This window comes from Clinocottus analis, unplaced genomic scaffold (genome assembly GCF_023055335.1).
Source record: "Clinocottus analis isolate CAN_PGR_092001 unplaced genomic scaffold, fCliAna1.0.p SCAF_21, whole genome shotgun sequence".
NCBI lineage: Eukaryota > Metazoa > Chordata > Actinopteri > Perciformes > Cottidae > Clinocottus > Clinocottus analis.
The window spans coordinates 2,050,176-2,068,477 of record NW_027175943.1 but is presented as its reverse complement, the minus strand read 5'-3'; the positions used below and the strand labels follow the sequence as shown (position 1 = coordinate 2,068,477).

The 18,302-nt window shown below is 46.5% G+C and overlaps 1 protein-coding gene across 9 annotated transcripts in view; it reads left to right on the top strand.

Moving 5' to 3' along the window:
* The first annotated feature begins 1,520 nt into the window (after positions 1-1,520).
* The window catches only part of si:ch211-200p22.4 (phosphatidylinositol-binding clathrin assembly protein), a 50,876-nt gene continuing 34,094 nt past the window's right edge, over positions 1,521-18,302 (top strand). For all 9 annotated transcript variants that reach the window (XM_068587405.1, XM_068587402.1, XM_068587407.1 and 6 more), the window contains exons 1-2: positions 1,521-2,898; positions 17,386-17,528. In XM_068587405.1, coding sequence (XP_068443506.1) covers positions 2,769-2,898; positions 17,386-17,528 — 273 coding nt within the window. In that variant the 5' untranslated portion in view covers positions 1,521-2,768. The remainder of the gene's footprint in view (positions 2,899-17,385; positions 17,529-18,302) is intronic.

The window sequence follows — 18,302 nt, the reverse complement described above, 5'->3', positions numbered from 1 at the left end:
CGCACAGCATCAGATGTGACGTGTGGTTTATTGCGTCATCAAAGTAATCAATGCAAAGCGCTTTATCTTCTGTACGGGAGCCGCGGCGTTCTCTCTAATTACGTGTTCATCACCTGCACAGTGTGAAACACACGGTACACACACACACACACACACACACACACACACACACTTGATGTACGGTGCGGCGCGAGCGGTTCCCCCCCCTTTGATGTGTCGGCACACCGTGTTCCATACAGTCTGGAGTCAAACGAGGACACGCCGTCTGAGGAACCCGGGAATACGACCTTAAGTCTGGGTCGGAGCAGCGCGAGAGGCGCTCTCGTGAACGAGAGAAGGCGTAGGAGGGTTTAAACATGACACTTTGATGTTGCGTTTTTTTGTCGTTGTTGTTGCAGAAAACGTTTTTTATGATGTGAAAAAAATGTGAAATTTGAGACGTTTTTTTTCTTTATAAATTCCGCTACTATTTAACCGTGGCACCTTAAAGGCAACACTCACTCCTCAGGTCTCGCCCAATAGACTGAGGAGGCGTTCAGGAGCTGTCAGATATATGGGTATTCAGCAGGAAGACCACATGAACAACGTAAAGAAGTTGTACAAACACTGGATTTGTCGTTTCATTTTGTTCTTTTTGTGTCGAGAGTTCTTAGAGTACTTCTATATTTTGTATTAAGTGTATTAACACATTTTACTTTGACTTTAGCCACCATTTGATATGTTTTATTCATATTGTACACTGCTTTATCCTCTCTTTGGTTACAGTTTTGCTGATAAATCAATTTAACATGCCAGCTGTGGCTGATGCAGGATGATAACAATGTTAACAAGGTTTGCTGATTGTCACATTTTCCAAGTTCATAGAAAACACACAACACACTACTGAGATTATTTTCAATATTTATTACGTTTGTGGAAAATGATAGATCAGCTATTTTCTGTATGACAAGTCAGAAAAATAGTATACAAAGTATTGAAATTTCCCAGAGGACATTGTGTTGTCTTCAAAGTGCTTGTTGTCATTGAACTAACAGCCCAAGACCCAAAAGTATTACATGTTTAAAGCAATGTGTGTGCAGTGTAAATTACCACAATATATATTTACACGTATAGTGGATTTGACTGTTATAGGGTTACTATAGGGGTATTGTCACTGACACCTTGTGATGATGTGTAAAGTTGTGAAATAGCAAAAAGAAAACTACAAAAAGACACAATCAAAAAACAAAAAAAAACATATTTCCAGGGTTGTTATATGGGTTTGCTTTCTGACAGGTGGCGATGTGTTTAATTGCAAAGTTGTTAAATAAAAAATAAGTACCAAAAAATATATAATAACATAAAAAAATTACAAAAAAAAATATGTTAGTTTTTTCCTGACATTGCGTGATAATAAACCCCCCAAAATACATACAAGCAAACAAACAAAAAACCCAGAAGAATCCACGTAGAATTCCAGCAGTCTAGATTCCCAGCCAAGCAGAGCCCCCCTGAACGCAGCACATTTGTGAGATCAGCTGATTTTTTACGCTGCCATTTTGTCCGGCAGAGGAGCAGCAGCCAGTCAGTCCGTAAAGAGAAACCACTGGCGAGACTTTTCAGACAGCAGCACAGGGACAGAAGAAAAAACAACCTTTCTTTAAAAAAACACCCCCTCCCCCTTAAAACGAGCCGGTGAGGTGGACTCGGCAGCCGAAGGACCGTAAAAACGGAAACCAACCGTCCTTTTTTTGGGTTTGTTTGCTTGTTGTTGAACTTAACGGCTCTTCGCCCCGCCGGCTCCGGCGCTCTCTCCGGGGCGCAGACACCCGGGTTAGCTAACCGCCGCTAGCCGCGTCCCCACACCGGGACGGGAGGAGGAAAAGGAGGGCACCTGTCCCCGGCTGTCAGCGATACGGTACCCTACCACCACCCTCCACCCCCACCCCCCGGCTTGTAAGCTCAAGACGATGTGCCGCTCGACCCCGGGGGACTTTTTCACGCCCGAGGGGTGTTTTAACGCAACACTTCGCCGAGCGACCAGCTAACCGAAGCGGGCTCCGAGCGAACAAGTTGACGTGGAGGACGAACTCCAGATTTTTTTCGTCTTCTTCTACTCCTTTTTTTTTGGTTGTTGAGGTTTTTTCCAAACTGTGATTTCACACGGATTACTTTTTTGTTTGTTTGTGTGTGTGTGTCAGCGTGTGTGTATTGCCTCGCACCCTCGTCCCAGGTTACAAAAACCAGCCAGTTAATTATGTTTATTTGCGGCCAAAAAGTAATTCACAGTGTTTACAACTTCCACGGTGTCGGGACTCTTTCCTGGTTCGAGTACTGCGACGGGAACATTAGCTAACACAGACTAGCTCGGATTAGTGTCGTCGTGTTGTGTTCACTTAGCTAGATAGATAGTCGGAATTAACTGTTGCCAAACATTTTTAACAGAGAAAAAACATTGCGAAACAGCTATTGATTGTGGGTTTCAAAGTTAAACCAACCTACATATATACACACACGTATATATAAATATATATATATATATATATATATATACTCCCCCGCTCCTCCACCACCAGTGATCTGACGTTACTGCAGGCTGCACAGGTTTTTCCACGCACCTGAACACACCAGCGGGGTGTCTGATAGCGAACCCTTTTACCTCCACTTGACAGTGAAGTCACGTTGAGTTGTGTTGGTCCATTTGATCGGATCGTTATTGTGCTGTTTAAGCTGATTGTGGGAAAAAGAGAAAAAATAACATATATATAAATAAATAAAAAAACCCAGAGATGTCGGGACAATCCATCACGGATCGGATCGCCGCGGCGCAGCACAGCATGACCGGGTCTGCCATCAGCAAGGCGGTGTGCAAAGCCACCACGCACGAAGTCAGCGGACCCAAGAAAAAACACCTGGACTGTGAGTACATCCTCCTTCCTTTTCTTTTTTTTAAGAGGCTGTCAAATGCAGACAGAGCAGCAGCAACACACTGCACTTGAAACTCTGCCACACACACATGCACACACTATACTAACATACTCTACAGGCTGTGTGTAGTAGAGTAATGAGTTTTAACCTTGAAGTGCATACTGTTATTGTAATGTAAGTAGTGACATGACAGCAGCAGTAGCTGTGATGGTGATGGAGTCCATTTCTTGTGCATGTGTTTGCTCCATCCTTGAGGATTCAAGTGCCCAAAAATGTCTTTGACCAATGTCAATGTCCGGTTTAAAAGTTCCACCTGACGGTTGCCTTTTGTAATCATACTTTAAATAAAATGTTAGGACATTGAATGTTCCAGAGCTGAAGGCCGTAGTCGAAACAAAAAGGCTGCAACGAAACGATTTTTCACTTTTCATTAGCCAATTGAAATAAACGGTTTCATCTATAAGACGTCAGAAATACGCTCAATGTGGCTCCTTCCAATCGCTTTAATTTAAGTGACTTTCAATCCAAAATGCTTGATTTACAATCATATAAATACTGTAGTGAAGGAAAAGTTGGATTATTTGTGGCAAATGGTTTCAGCTCAACTTCAAATCTGCTTATTTTTGCAGGGGAAACTGTCCAAAACCTAAATATTATACTATTTTTAACTTTGTAAGACCGCGAAAAGCAAAATCAGAGGATCTGGGATTCGCAAATGTTGCAAATATTGAACTCTCCTACTTTTTTCCGAATAGTTTTTTGGTCGCCTGAAGTCAGCTCTGTGGTTAGTTTGCTTCTACGATGTGAAATCTGTTGGTACAAACAGGGAAAAAACAAACATCTTGTGTCTCGGTGAGAGAGAGAAGCTCTGGCGGGTTATCGCCGGGCGGACGTCACACGCAGAGAGATAACACCCGTGACAGAAGCAACAGGACGTAGGTTTCATCAGGACAGACTGACTGACGAGGAAACATCATATTTACTCTCCTGGTGGGCGCCATGTTTCTTTGGGAGTAGGCCTCTCTCACATACCGCAAATACCTCTCAGTTGTTGACTTTTTTGTGTTCAAAGACTCCCAGTTTGTGGAGTCACTTGAAGGTGGCGGTTGATGGGAGCGGGGACGAAGAGGAATGAATGAATGAATGAATGCAGGAGAAAGACGTGTATTACACACACGAGTGAGTCATGAGCGCCATGTTTGGAGCTTTGGGGTTTCGACACGATCGCTGCGGCGCAATGTGCTGAAGTTCTGCTTTTTTCCGGGAACCAGCTTGTGTTTGATCGATGCTCAGCTGCCTCGCATCCGTCAACTCCTCCTCCTCCTCCTCCTCCTCCACTCGGCTGCTGACGTTGAGCTAAAGTCATGCATTGTCTCTGCTCCCTTTAGTGAACTTGGCCAGACCGCCGCGTCGAGCTTTAATCATTGTAGGATATTGATTTCTCTGCGGGAGCGACGACCTCTGTGCCGCGGGGGGGTTGAGGATCGGTGGGTGAGCGGCGTGCGCCCGTCCTGCTTGTCATGTTGTTTGTGCGGTTGATGATTTCCCTGTAAAGGTAACATCGGGCTGTCAGGTTCAATGTGCTGCGAGGACGGGGCGGCCGTGGCGGCGGGTTATCGTCGAGGTCGTCATTCACTCGGGCGGCGGGTCAATGCGGGGAGTCGGTGTAGCGAGGCCGGCGGGCGGGAGGTGTGTTTTCCATCATTACTCAGTCGACTGGCCATGGCAGCTGATCAGGTGACCGCCGGCGGCCAGGTGTGTCACTCAGTCGGGGGGGCGGGGCGTGACCGGGCAGGAAGTTGCATCGTTGAGTTATTAGAGACGTGAGCGTCTCGAATCGATCGAGGTTCACGGCGTCAACGATGTCACACACTCAATTTACTGTATTACTGCACATGGTTACTACTTCATTCATGGAGAAGGAGACAGGAGAAGAAGAACAAGGAGACGGGAGAAGAAGAACAAGGAGACGGGAGAAGAAGAACAAGGAGACGGGAGAAGGCAGAAGAAGAACAAGGAGACGGGAGAAGAAGAACAAGGAGACGGGAGAAGAAGAACAAGGAGACAGGAGAAGAAGAACAAGGAGACAGGAGAAGAACGGTGCACACTGAACCAAACAACCTCAGCTAGGTTAGCTTGAGTTGTTGCTAACTCTACCGTTCACACAGTCGGAGACCCCCTCCACTCTTCCTAACACACACACACACACACTTTTTCCTCACCAGCAGCTGTGACCGTCTGACAGCGAGCTGTGAATGATCTCGCCGGCATATTTGCATCTAGACTCGATAACCAAATAACGCCGCAGAACGCCTTTCAGCGCCGCCGGCCAGCGGTTCGTGTATGTATGTGTGTGTGTCTGTGTTCAGTCGTCAGCCGGAGCAGCCGTGACTTTCACGCACCGCTGGCGGGAAATAAACTGTCTCTTTTTAAAGCCGTTTAGTGTCACGACTCGGGACCGTCCGCCTCAATTAACCCCATCGGCTCGTGAGCGGCCGCTAACGACGCACCGCCCCTCCCCCATCAGCTGTTCCTTATTTTTTTTTATCATCATGAACAATGAAGGGGTTCAACTGTGTTGGAATGCGTCCATCAGGTTGTCCAGGTGAGAGTTACAGTTTGTTTAATCCAGGCCTTTTACACTCACACACACTCTCTTTAGGAGGTCACTTCGTTCCACTTTAGCATCATTGAAACGTCGATTGTTTCTCCCTCTTACGGCTGTTCGGGGAGAAGTTGTGGCCTTTAAGCTGAAGTGTAGTTTCCCCCCTTTTGTGGTCGGTCCTCTGTTGTCATGGCAGCAAACCAGCCAACTGGCGGTTGTTAATGGACTTTGGCCGGTGGAGGGAAGCCTGGCGGCGATGGCGGCGCGTGTGTTTTTTTTTTTTTTAACAAGCCTTGTTTACGCCGACTGAGCCGGCCGCTAGCGGAGCTTTTCTTTTGGAGTAATGAAGCTCCAGATAATGAAGCGTCTAATCATCCCAAAGGGGGAGCGTAGCGTGTTCAGAGGGTTAGCGGTTGCTATTTAAAGATGGTAGTACGTCTATCCGAGCAGTCACGCTCTCATCTTCCTGTTTGTTGTCGTCGTGGGGCAATAAAAATGCTCCCAATTTCTCATTTTGGATTTAGCGCCGATAAAGATTTGGGCCCGTCCTCTCGCCGCTAATCTGTTTCTCCTGAAGGACCGGTGGGAGAAACCTCTGAGAGCGTTTCACACCTCGACATCACATGAGAGGCGCTCGCTAGTCATGATGTGAGTCACTGCAGCGCCACAGACACACACTCTTGGTGTGAACAAAGTGATGTGAACGGCTCGTAAAATGATGCTGCAGTTAAACCCCGGCTGTTCAGCGGTGGCTGGCGTCCATTCAGGCAGAACTCTTTGAGTAATTGCCTGTTAATTGTAATGATATTTGCGTCGGATGATGGTTGATGTGTATCAATCTGCCGCTGCGGCGATGAAGACCACACGGCCCTCCTCCTCCTCCTCCTCCACGACCCATCTCCAGTTGAGCCATCCCTGCCCAGCAGCTCACGTCTCTGCGTAGCCGGAATAAAAGCTAGAAACACTTGTTCGTGTCGAGCACCCGGCCTGACCTTCAGCCCCCCGGAGCTTTGGAGCTTTGCAGGAAGTGAGCTAAACGGCGGCGCTACATAGCGAGAGCTTCTTCGGCCTTTTGACCTCGACAGAAGGCAGCGACTGCCCCGGCGACGCACGTTCACTGTCTCTCTCGTGGGTCTCTTTTTAGAAGTGAAATGTTTCGCTGCCAGGAAACGTTTGACATGTTTTTGAACCGTCATCCGCTGCACGCTGAACTCTTTATCCCACTCGCAGCGCTGATCTGATGACAGGCTGTGCAGGACACGGGTAGCGGATGTGCACATGGTTGAGTTTATGCTACGTTAGCCGGCTGCATACCTGCGTTTCCTCACGTGACCAAATGTAATCCATCCAGGAAGTTTGTTTAAAAAGCCCTGTGAAGGATTCGGTGGAAACTCCTGGGATACTTTAGTTTTTCATACTAGAACGGGATCTCTGAAAGCTGCTGATGACTTGCAGTCTGCCAGCCGGAGTCAGAACGAGCATTTGTCTGCCGCCCCGCCCTCGGTCAGGCGGTTTTCTACCAACCTGCATGCTATTCTGAACGGGAACCGCGGCCACAGCTTTAAAGCTCAGCAGTTCGTCGCAGCTAAAACCACCTCGGGTCCGTTTGTCCGGTCCGTGTGGTTCTTTTCGGCCCGTTTGGGCCTTTTTCAGATGTGTTCCCTTCCAATCGGACTCTGGTGTGTTTCTGTTTGTGGCGTGAAAGCAGAGAAAAGCAACCCCCAGGATTTTAAAGCACTCATTTCAAAGCTTACCACGAAAGAAATCCATCTGCCGATCGAGAACTCTGTTCAGGAAAACTCGTAATCATCATCTCGTCTGGCGTGTTTTCCCCTGATTAACAGGTCAAAGGCTGTTTTTAAAAAGTGCTGCGCTTGTATCCGACTTTGTCAGTTCATTAAGTCCATTAAGAAGATCCCGCAGCAATAATAAGCCTTTTGAATGTGCGCAGGACGCCTTCGTAAGCGCGTCTGAGCATCAGGGAGCGAGGGGGCTTCCCCACCGCCCGTCTCCAGCTGCTCGTCATCATTCAAAAGCAACATGCAGTCTCTTACTGCTGATAATGCTTACAATGACTTATTTCTTAATAAACACACATTGGACGCGTTCAGGTGCTGCGTAAGCTTCTTGTCTGTCACCAGGAATTGGGTTACGCTCGCATGACAAAGTGATGCGTTCTGCTGGAGTACTCTGGCCGCCTTGCAGTGGGTCTCTGGGTTAGTTCAGAGGAGACTGAGCTCCCATAATGCCTCACTGCTCTGTGTCAAACTGAGGCTTGTGGCTCTCCTGCGAAGACATACCATACTGTGCAATATTTAACACCATTTTAACAGTAATGCTGAGTTTATACAGTCACCTGTTGGCTTGGATGCAATCAATAGGAAGTAAGAAGCTAATGTTTAGCCTCGTGTTCCCAACCGCCTTCTTTAAGAACACCCAACAGGGTTGTTTTTCCCATGTAAATTATACTTTAAAATCTCTTAAGCTTGTGTTAATCACAGGCTTTACTTTGGGCTTCTAACAAAACCCCTTCGTGGACTGAGAGTCGAGGGAAGTGCGGTGCTGACTGCTTTCAGGACTCTCTCCTGCAGCTGTCTGAGGTTCTGCATGTCCGTCTGGTACTCATCATCGCTGCAGCTGGACCCATGAAGCCATGAAGCTCCACTCTTTCCCTGTAACGTCACATGACACAAACCAGAAATGTCCAAATAAAAAAGAAAAGTCCTGCAGGGAGTCACTGCGAACTAAATGTCAATCGAACAAAAATAAACTACAATTTAAAAAAAAGACGTTTTAGACACTTTCCACAATATTTTCTTTTGAAAAACTGAAAATATAATGTATACATTTTAGTGTCTTTTCTCTTTTCCATCCTGTCCTCTTCATCACACACGAGTAGTTTACTGTCATGCACTAAAAAAACACACACATACACAAACATTCAAGAGGCTCAATGTGATTACAGGACATTAAAGAATACAAATAGTGCTGCTTATTTCCTGCTCTTTGTGCTGCATTGATCCCAGCCCTGATAGGCCGGCAGCAGGGTGTAGCTGGGCGCTAACCCGGCGGGGACGCCCCTGTCTCCAGCGATTGTTGCTGTGGTTGGAGGGGCGTCTAATGCAATCTAAACGGAGCGGGGCAGCCCCTCCCCGGCTGCACAGCGGAGATAGGCCCAGTTTAGACTAGCAGGCAGGAAGAAGGAGAAGAAAGAAAAAAAGCTGACTGTCTGGATCCGTCTGTTTCAAGTGAAGCCCAAGGGATTGCCCCTGAAGTGTGTGTGAGAGACTGTGTGTGTTTGTGCGATGATGGATGAATTACAGCGCCTCCCGGGAGAGAGCGCTTCGCCGTCTCAGAGTGTGTACGGGATCAACCCGCAAAAAACGCGCTACACAAGTCGGCGAATATGTAACGCTTACCGCGATCGATTTGAACGAATACTCACGAGGACGGCGGCGACGCAGAGGAGCCGTTATCCTTCGCTTTGCTTCTGGAGCCGTTTCAAACCACATTGTTGCCCCACTCCCCCAGTATTGAAACCACGTTTCCCCGCATATCTTCTAACTCGTTGATTCAGTTTTCTGGTGCAGAAACTCTCCCGTTGGCTCTCGGTGAAACCTTGAATGAACGCTGCAGGCGTGGATTTATTTTTGCAGTTATTTACTCATAACAACTTCCGCGAAGGTCACAATGAAAGTAAAGGTTGATTTGAATAATATAGTAATCGCCAATATGTCGTCTTTGTAGCCATTTCTCTGAGAAATCCCTAATCATTATATGCGTTACTTTTAATTGGTCGACATTATCCGAATAACAGCGCGAATAAAACAAGCTAGCGCTTCGCTAATTGTGTTGCGTGAATCAACCCAAGCGTCGCTCAGAAGCCAGTGTACCCGTAGGACCGCTTATCATCATCATCATCATCCGCCAGGAGGACCATAAGATCGACCATGGTTGTGAATGAGTGTGCTTCTCTCTGTCCGTCCGCGACTAATCTAAGCTACCGGAGCTAGCAACTACGACGCCGCCACTCGCCCGCTGCTACGCGGGTTAGACGACTTGGTAATTTACAGTGTGTGTGTGTGTGTGTGTGTGTCTACTTGGCTACAATGCCCTGCATACTTCGCCATCTGTTTGTCCGAGGTCTCAAAGTGCAGGAAGCATGAACTCAATTTAAAATGTACGACTACATCCTCATTTTTCATTGAGTACTGGTAGTATTCGGCTTTGTGTGTGTGTGTGTGTGTGTGTGTGTGTGTGTGTGTTTGGGAACATTCAGTACTTCTGTTCCCATTCTGACGTCTGGTTATTTTTAGCCGTGTTCTCTCAGGAGCCTTTGGCTGAGTTCACTGCTTGTTTTCATTCCCATAGTCTACCTGTGTGCCTGTCTCTGTCTGCGTCACTCTCCTCCTCCGCCTCTTTTCATTTTATTTATTTATTTATTCTTCCTGACAGAAACCGATAGACGTTCCCTCGAGACATTTGTGCAGAGATGTACGCGCAGAGATTTCCATCCTATTCATTTGACAAGATCTTCCGAATCCCCCCGTTGAAAACATGGCAGCTGGAGACGAGAGAGTTAGTCTGTCCTCAAATCTCTCTCTCTCTCCCTCTCTCCTTCTCTCCCTCTATATATATATATCTCTCTGTGTGAGAGAGACGTATGAGAATTGCTCTTATTTAAGACCTCAAGGGGAGAATTAAAGCTCGAGTCCATTAGCCGACCAACTTCTTGTGACATTTAATCGTTGCCGCCTCTCCCCGATCGCTAATTTTGTCTTTCACCACGGCTGAAAACACAATCTCTCAGTTGTCGTTTGATGTATTTTGGTTTCTGATATCAAACGACTGCAGGAGAATGAAATAATCATCTGTTTTTTTTGGCTTGTTGAGCTGTGCGGCTGCCCTACTGTCAGTTTTGTTCTCTGGAAGTTGAACATATTGGCAGCGAGGTGCGAAGAGGACTACAAAACAAGAATTATCTTATTCATAACCCCTTACAAAAAAAGCACCATTATTCAGGATTTACCGTGATTGTAGAAGCCGTAAAAGAAAAGATGCCTTTTTCAAATGCAGCAGGCTTACAGTTCTTCATAGCTCTCTGTCCCTCCCTCTCCACCTCCTATCAGAAAGATTTGAGAGGGGGAGAAAGAGGGAGGGAGGGGGAATCCTCTTTAGAGGCGAACCCGGTCTGCGGTCCCGAACACGGAAACAGACAGAGAAGGAGATTACTGGTACACGCCAGACAAGGTGCTGATACTGCGGGGCGTTAATCTTTAACAGATTGGGGCTGCGCTCCCAGCGTCTGGCTTTTCATCTGTGTGGTGTCTCTGCTGGCAGAGCGTCCTCCCGACGCTCAAGGCTCTGAAGTGAAGGTCAGTCGCCTCGCCGGCGGCCACGCGTTCCTCGCCGAGCGACGCTATTAAACCTCCGCGAGCCTCGATTCGATAGGCGGCGAGCGGGTTTGGAGACGCCGTCCTGCAACGTTCAAGCCCTCGCTCTCGTTGGCGAGCGTCCATCCATCGAATCCTTACGAGAGGCCCGTTGACCCCTGACCTCCGTGGAGATGATATCAGCAAAGAACTGAATTGTTTTTTTTTTAGTTCAGTGGAAGAGCTGCGGTCGTGTCGGGATCCTGCAAAGTGCTTTTCAGCTCTGGGAAGGTTGAGTAATAGAACGAAAGAAAGTAAATCAAATGAAATCTGTCCGGTGGCAGTACACCAAATATATGACCTCATATTTCCTGATATAAGCTGTAGAGTTGTTGGACCTGTAGCTAACGGAACCTGTAGCTAACGGGGCCTGTAGCTAACGGAACCTGTAGCTAACGGGGCCCACAGCTGCAGGGCTAACGGGGCCAATAGCTGCAGGGCTAACAGGGCCTACATCTAACGGGGCCTATATCTGCAGGGTTAATGGGACCTGAAGCTAACGGGGCCAATAGCTAAAGGGGACTTTAGCTAACAGACGTTCCCAGTCTGCATAGGCTCTCCACAAATATTCAAATTCAGCCAAGTGTAAAAATATCCTTTTCTAAAACAAACAATAAGCCAGAAATATGTTTTTACTGCTCCAGATGTGGTATTCATTTGCCTAGTTTGATGACTGTGTGAAGTGTGCTCGTCTGAGACTCACTGCAGTGGTATTCTGCGCGGCCGTTAGTGGTGAAATCACCGTTTCTTTTGGGGCAATGCGGTGGTGCAATGGAGAAAGCAACGGGCCGCGTTGGGGCAGCAGGAAGGCCACGAGCTCCAGCGATTGCATCGACAGCGTCCCTTCAAAGTGTGTCGACAGAACTGTGTCAACATACCGTCTTCCCTCCCCGTGAAGAACACGTCTCATTTCAACGCATGAAGTCTTTGAGATTGGACCAGATTATGTCCTTTGGCACAGACCCGTCTCTTTTAGGAATTCCAGCTATGTGAGCCTGAACTTCCTTTGGTGGTCTCTGGAGAGGCCCAAACACAAAGCAAAGCACTGATGCCCCGTCAGGCCCAGACTGTTTTTTTGTGTTTTAAAGATGCCGAGATAGGATTGAGACGCTGATCGCAGGTCTGGTCACAAGGGTTAATCCACCTCAGCCTAAATCCCCCTCTAGGCCCCCCCTAAAGAAGGCCTGTGGAATGGTCCAGATCCCACTTTTCCAAAATCCCGGCGTTGAGACTGAATGTGAAGTTCACCGCAACGTCTGAGTTTATACTTTTTTTGTTACCGATGCCAGCTTTTCAAAAAGGTGTATTAACGCCAGGCCGGTTTCTAGGCTTTTCTTAGGCTTTCTGCTTTGAGAGGGGATTTATTTTGGCACGCAGCGCTTGCCATACGATACCTGGTTTTCCTGGGAAAAAGTCCATCCAGACGTGTGTCTTTTCAAAATAAACTTCCATCTTTACAGGAAACAACCCAGTTAGAGTTTTGGCCACCGGCCCGTCTGGGTTTTTTAGCGGCTTTGCCACTTCCTGCTGTCATGAGCACATATGAGTGTAATGAGTGGGTGTGTCTACGTATTCATTGTCGTAAGTGTAGCTGCGAATCTATGAATTAATATGCAGATTGTGACGAATAATAAGGGTTACCTGATGATATTTTGAACAAGCGTGCAACATTAAAACGGGTCATTCTAGTTTATTTTGTTTCTGGGCTGCAGCATGCAGTTTTTTTTCATGGTGAATAAGCTCTAAATACATTTCGTGACTGGGTTTAGCAGAGCGTTTAGCAGCTCCAGAGACCGATAATCTCCTCGGATGTCGAGAGAGCGACTATCAGACCCACATCTGAGAGGAACACGCCTCTGCTGCGTGGCAACCCATCGCTAACAAGTCATCTGCATTTAAAAGTTCATCATATTGTCGCTGTTAACAGCTTTTTCCCCACGCGGACTCCAAACGGCCATGATGTCAGATATTTAAGGTTTGAATTTAATCAAGTTTCTCAATTGACCGGGAGTCTCGTTGATCAATTAATGAATGAAATGAAACATTTCAAATGAGAAAAAGATGCTTCTATCAAACAATGGATGTGCTTTTCACAATGCAATCCAATTAGTTTCACACATGGTGCAGCTCTTTTCTATTAAAACCTCTTTAATCAGCAGATAATCAGCCGTTCTGATTAGTTTTGTTGCTTTTTGTTAATACTTTTCTTCCACTATGTTTGTTTTGATGCACCCTAGATGACGATTTCAAGGTGAAGTCCTTGTATGTGGAAACCTTTCTAACCTAACCGGCGCATTATTCTGCAAATAGCTGAATCTTTGTAGTTCTGCACCAGATGCAACTTATTTTTGTGGACATAAATTCTACGAGAACAAACATTAAACTACAAATAGAAGTTTAATTAATCCCGATCGCGCCTAATCCAACTGTAGACTCCGTCTGATTGGCTGCACAATGAATATTTAAAGGCGGTGATATTTCTCAGGGACATAAATCAGTTTAGAGGCTGTGAAAACTCATTTTTGTGGATTTTGTCCTGATCTTTGTGGATTCTTTAGTGCTTTTCGGCACCTTTTTTTTTATCATCATCCAGCACGACGGTTGTTCCCATGTGGAGGAAATGTATGAAGCAAAAGAGGAAGGACGTGTGTTTGTGTGTGTGGACACGAGGGATTTAAAGGTGGAGGAAGAGACCAGAGCAGGGCAGGTAGCCAGCTGACAGATGTGATCTTCCTCCTCGTCTTCCTCCTCTGCTTGATCTGACCACCTGCTTTCTCTCTCAAGCCCACTACTCACACAGGAACGAGCAGTTTGACACTACACACCCACACACACACACACACTACACACACACTACTGATCGACTGCTCTGGTTTATTGCATCACACGCTCACTCACTCACACAATCACTCAATCACACACTTTCTCACACTCTCACTGTCTCACCCCCCCACCCCCTCCATCCTGCTCTCCCCTCCTCTCATTGGTTCCCTCAGTACCAGGAAGTCTTTGCTCTCTTGTGGTTCAGAGGTCAACAGATGAGCAGCAACAAAGCAGCTCAGATCAGAAGAACAGAGGAGCTCCTGTTGGGAGTGACATCACATTTACTCAGCAGCCATTCCTACCCACAAGCGTGTGTGTGTGTGTGTGTGTGTGTGTGTGTGTGTGTGTGTGTGTGTGTGTGTGTGTGTGTGTGTGTGTGTGTGTGTGTGTGTGTGTGTGTGTGTGTGTGTGTGAGTGTCAGTGTGTGTGAGTGTCAGTGTGTGTGAGTGTCAGTGTGTGTGTCACGATGCTAATTTCTTGTACCAGGCGACAACAATGGACTCAGATTAACGGATGAGGACAAAGTTGTGTCAGAGAGAGAAAAGGACGACGGATGAAATGTAATTCATTAATTTCTAGATGAATCAATCATGTTGTCTGTAATGTGTCATAAAATAGTGCAAAGGGCCCAAAACCATGTGGCGGATGTAGAAATGCACCAAATGTGAGACGCTGAATCAAGGGGATGGATATCAATAAATCACGCTGCTGTCAAAATTCTGCTTTTTTTATTTAAATTAATTGACATCTTGGCATGAAAACTGGAAGCGCTTTTTACATTTTTATTAAATTTTTTAGAAAACGGAATGAGATAAAAACCTTTTTAATCAGCAGCGCTAAAATAAGAGAATCATCTCGCTCGCGGCAAGAAAAGTAAAAAGTGTTTTTCCTTCATATGAGCTCTGCTGCTAACCATAAACACATTATATTTAAGAACATATGAAATGTGGGGATCATAATCCAGAATGTATGAGCTTTAAAACATAAAAAAAAGAAAGTAAATGATATGCAACGTAGTAATTGCACCTAATAAATAGTATTTTTGGGAGAGTTTATTCACCTGATGTTGTGTTCACAACCACCACACAGCTGATTGTTTCCTTGTTGAGGACCAATTACGTCCTCTCAGCTCCTTGATCGATGAGGACTGGACCTCGTGTGTTCCCCGGTCAGAATAACGTGTCGGGGGTTGTTTTTGTTAACTTGAGAGGGAGAACAGACGCACACTTCCCTCCGACGGGTTTCTGCTGCGATGAAGCGAGACGAGGCCGAGTGGATTCCTGCAAATTGACCCGATGAAGAGGCGCTCATGTCTCTCATGTCTCGTTATCTTTTTTTCTTCTTTCTTTCCCTCTAGTCTTACTCGTCCGGTGGTTTTCTCTCTTTCTCCCCCCTCATTTCGCTCCCCCCCCTTCTTTTGTGTGTGTGTGTGTGTGTGTTTGTGTCATATGTTTGCCTTCGTCGCCTCGCCTTCCTCGTTTTTTCTCCCCCTGGTCTGGGATCAGTGGCATCTAATGCTTTCCACTCTGCCTGATTAAGTCAGCACATGTACCCTCTTTACATTCTCTCACACACACACACACTCGCACACACACACACACACTTGCACAACACCGTCCCCACAGACCTAATCAGTCCTCCTCTTCGTTCGTTCTCTCGCTCCACTTCTCCAGACCTAATGAAAAAACATGAGCTTTGTTTTTTTAAAAAGCCGGCTGGATGGACGGCCGAGGTCGCCGCAGAAATAAAAAGGGACCAGTTGAAAGCGAAGCCGCCGGTCGCTCTGAAAGTCTGTTTCCAGGTGGTTAGCGGTGGGGAGGATCAGATAGTTAGCTAGTCAGCTAATTAGCTGTCCCGCTAACCTTAACGGAGCTTGCATGGAGTTACGTTGTGATGCGTTCAAGTTCTATTTTTTCGTCAATTTGAACACTATCGTGATGTGTTCAAATGCACACAAAAAAGGCCATAAATTTGATATTATAGAAGAAATTATGACCTCACGCGCTACATATTTAATCAAGCATTTAGTCTTATTTGAGGTGTGTGTGTGTGTGTGTGTGTGTGTGTGTGTGTGTGTGTGTGTGTGTGTGTGTGTGTGTGTGTGTGTGGAGGATATTGGCGTTGGGGCTTTTCTCTTGGCGGAAGACGTCCGGAGCGTTTACTGAAAAGACTCGTTCAACATCCTGATGCGTTCATGTTCACACGGCTGGATCGTCTCCACGAAGCCGTGAAATCCTTCCAGTCTGTCGTTCACGCCGCTAAACGCCGCTCAGCGGACGCATTGTGCTGTAATGCTCTTTGTGCATGACACTCATTTGTATTGAATACGTGTGTGTGTGTGTGTGTGTGTGTGTGTGTGTGTGTGTGTGAGTGTGTGTGAGACACTGTAGAAGTCCGCTGTGTGTGTTCTTACTCTGTGTGAGCAAGCGCTCGGGGGAGTCGACGCCTGCGGCGGGTTGAGAGACGTTGTTATTATTGAATGAACGCTCGTGTACGCGCGCCCCTGATGATGATGATGATGATGTTGATGATGATGAAGATTCCAGTAGTCTGATAAGAGGCCTGTTTCTCGAGCCGGTGGCTCACGATGTCCCGTGGTGAGGAACAAAGGATGGGAGTGGAGGTGGGGAAGTAAAGGCGGAGGAATGAAAGGGGGCGGAGGAGAGCGCCGTGGGGAATGAAACAACAACAACAACAACAACCGAGATGTGGTGTGAAGGATCAATTCTAGCCGCGTGTGTCCGTATTGATGCTTCAGAGTGGTGTGTGTGTGTGTGTGTGTGTGTGTCACATGTTGTGCACCAAGACGCTGAATCTTTCTAATAAGCCGGAAGAGCTGAACAGGAATCAGTTCAGATCGATCACCTCAAGATGAACGAGAGCGAGGAGGCGGAGCCAAGCCGTTAGCTTCCTGGTCAGATCGCATCGAGCGAGCTCTCGAGTAAATAAAAATGCATCGATAACATCTCGGGACTCAAACGTCAGTAAATGTGAGGTTTTGTGAACATGGAAATGGAAAAAAGTTTGTATATATTGTACATATATATATACATATAAATGTATATTTTGGTCACTTACACGACATACTAATACTTTAATATACTTTAAACAGGTGCGATATTATCTTTCAGCAGATAATAATATAGAGTAGTAGTTGCCAGAAAGCACTGATGGAAGTTAAAATATATATATTTAAAAAATGTCAGGTCCATTTTGTGATATTTTGTTATATAATATACATTTTGTCAAACGTAGCAGTCATTCAGTTGTCCAAAACGCCTTCACATTTAGTTTTATTATCCTGTACGTCAAAAGAAAACCAGAATCTTCTCACAAACAGACACCTGAACCTGCGCTGACACATTTTCATTTTTTTTAAGAACAAGAAAAGCGAGAGTGCGACTCAGCCGAGGAGCAAAGGAGGTTAGGAAAGGTTCAGCAGCACCTGTCCGTCACACTTTAGGAATTCAGCAGAAGTGCGTCACGTTCCTGCGCCCTTGATCAGCGTTATCAAACCTTTTTATTTGTATATTTCATCTTGTCCTGTTACCGCTGTTGTCTGAGCGTCTTTTATAGTTTGTTACATATATTTAGATGTATTTTTTTTATTCCTCCCAGATCTGATCCACTGCACCAACGAGATGAACGTGAGCATTCCCCAGCTGGCGGACACGCTGTTTGAGCGCACGGCCAACTCCAGCTGGGTGGTGGTGTTCAAGTCCCTGATCACCACCCACCACCTCATGATGTACGGCAACGAGGTAAGAGCACATTTCATTTACATCGTAAGAGCGTGAAATGAAATGCGGGTCGTGAGGGTTACCTACGCAACACAAGCCGCGGGGGTGCATAAGCCGCTGATGCTACTGATGCTACTGCCGCTGCCCGAGTCGGGTGTCTGGTCTGGTCCCGCTACCTTTTGGTGGTTGTCGGGGAGCTAGCTGCCGTAGCTAGCTCTGACGAGAGCTCAAGTAAACGTCTGTGTTGTCAGTGTTAGCTGCCGCAGATAGCTGCAGCAGCTCCCTGCTTGCTAGCTAGCGCTGGCTGGCTGCTGCAGCTAGCACTAGCTAGCTGCTGCTGCTGCTGCTCACGAAGGGGATTTGAGAATATTTCACGTGAATATGTACCGCATGTATCTGCAGCTGCCGCTAAATTTAGAATCGGGAAAATCCACAAATTAGCGACACCGATACTTAAGCCGCACGGGTCAACGTTGAGAAGAAAAAGACTAAAGTAGCGGCTTATAACTTTAATTTTATGGTAGTCAGGTCTATACCAGTCATAAATATCAACGTACATGCTCATTTGGATCATTTAGGACCAACAGGAGTTGGGGGAGTTGGACACAAACGACGTGTGCAGCCACTGAGAACGTACACATTGGACGCCCGGAGTGAATAATAGAAATATCCGTGGAGTGCTCAGAAAATTAATTAGCTCAGTGTGAGCTGGAAGCGAGATGAGGGACGCGGATAAAAGCAAATGAATAATCAAATGAATAAACTTTATTAAAAAAAGAAGAAGAAAAAACCCCA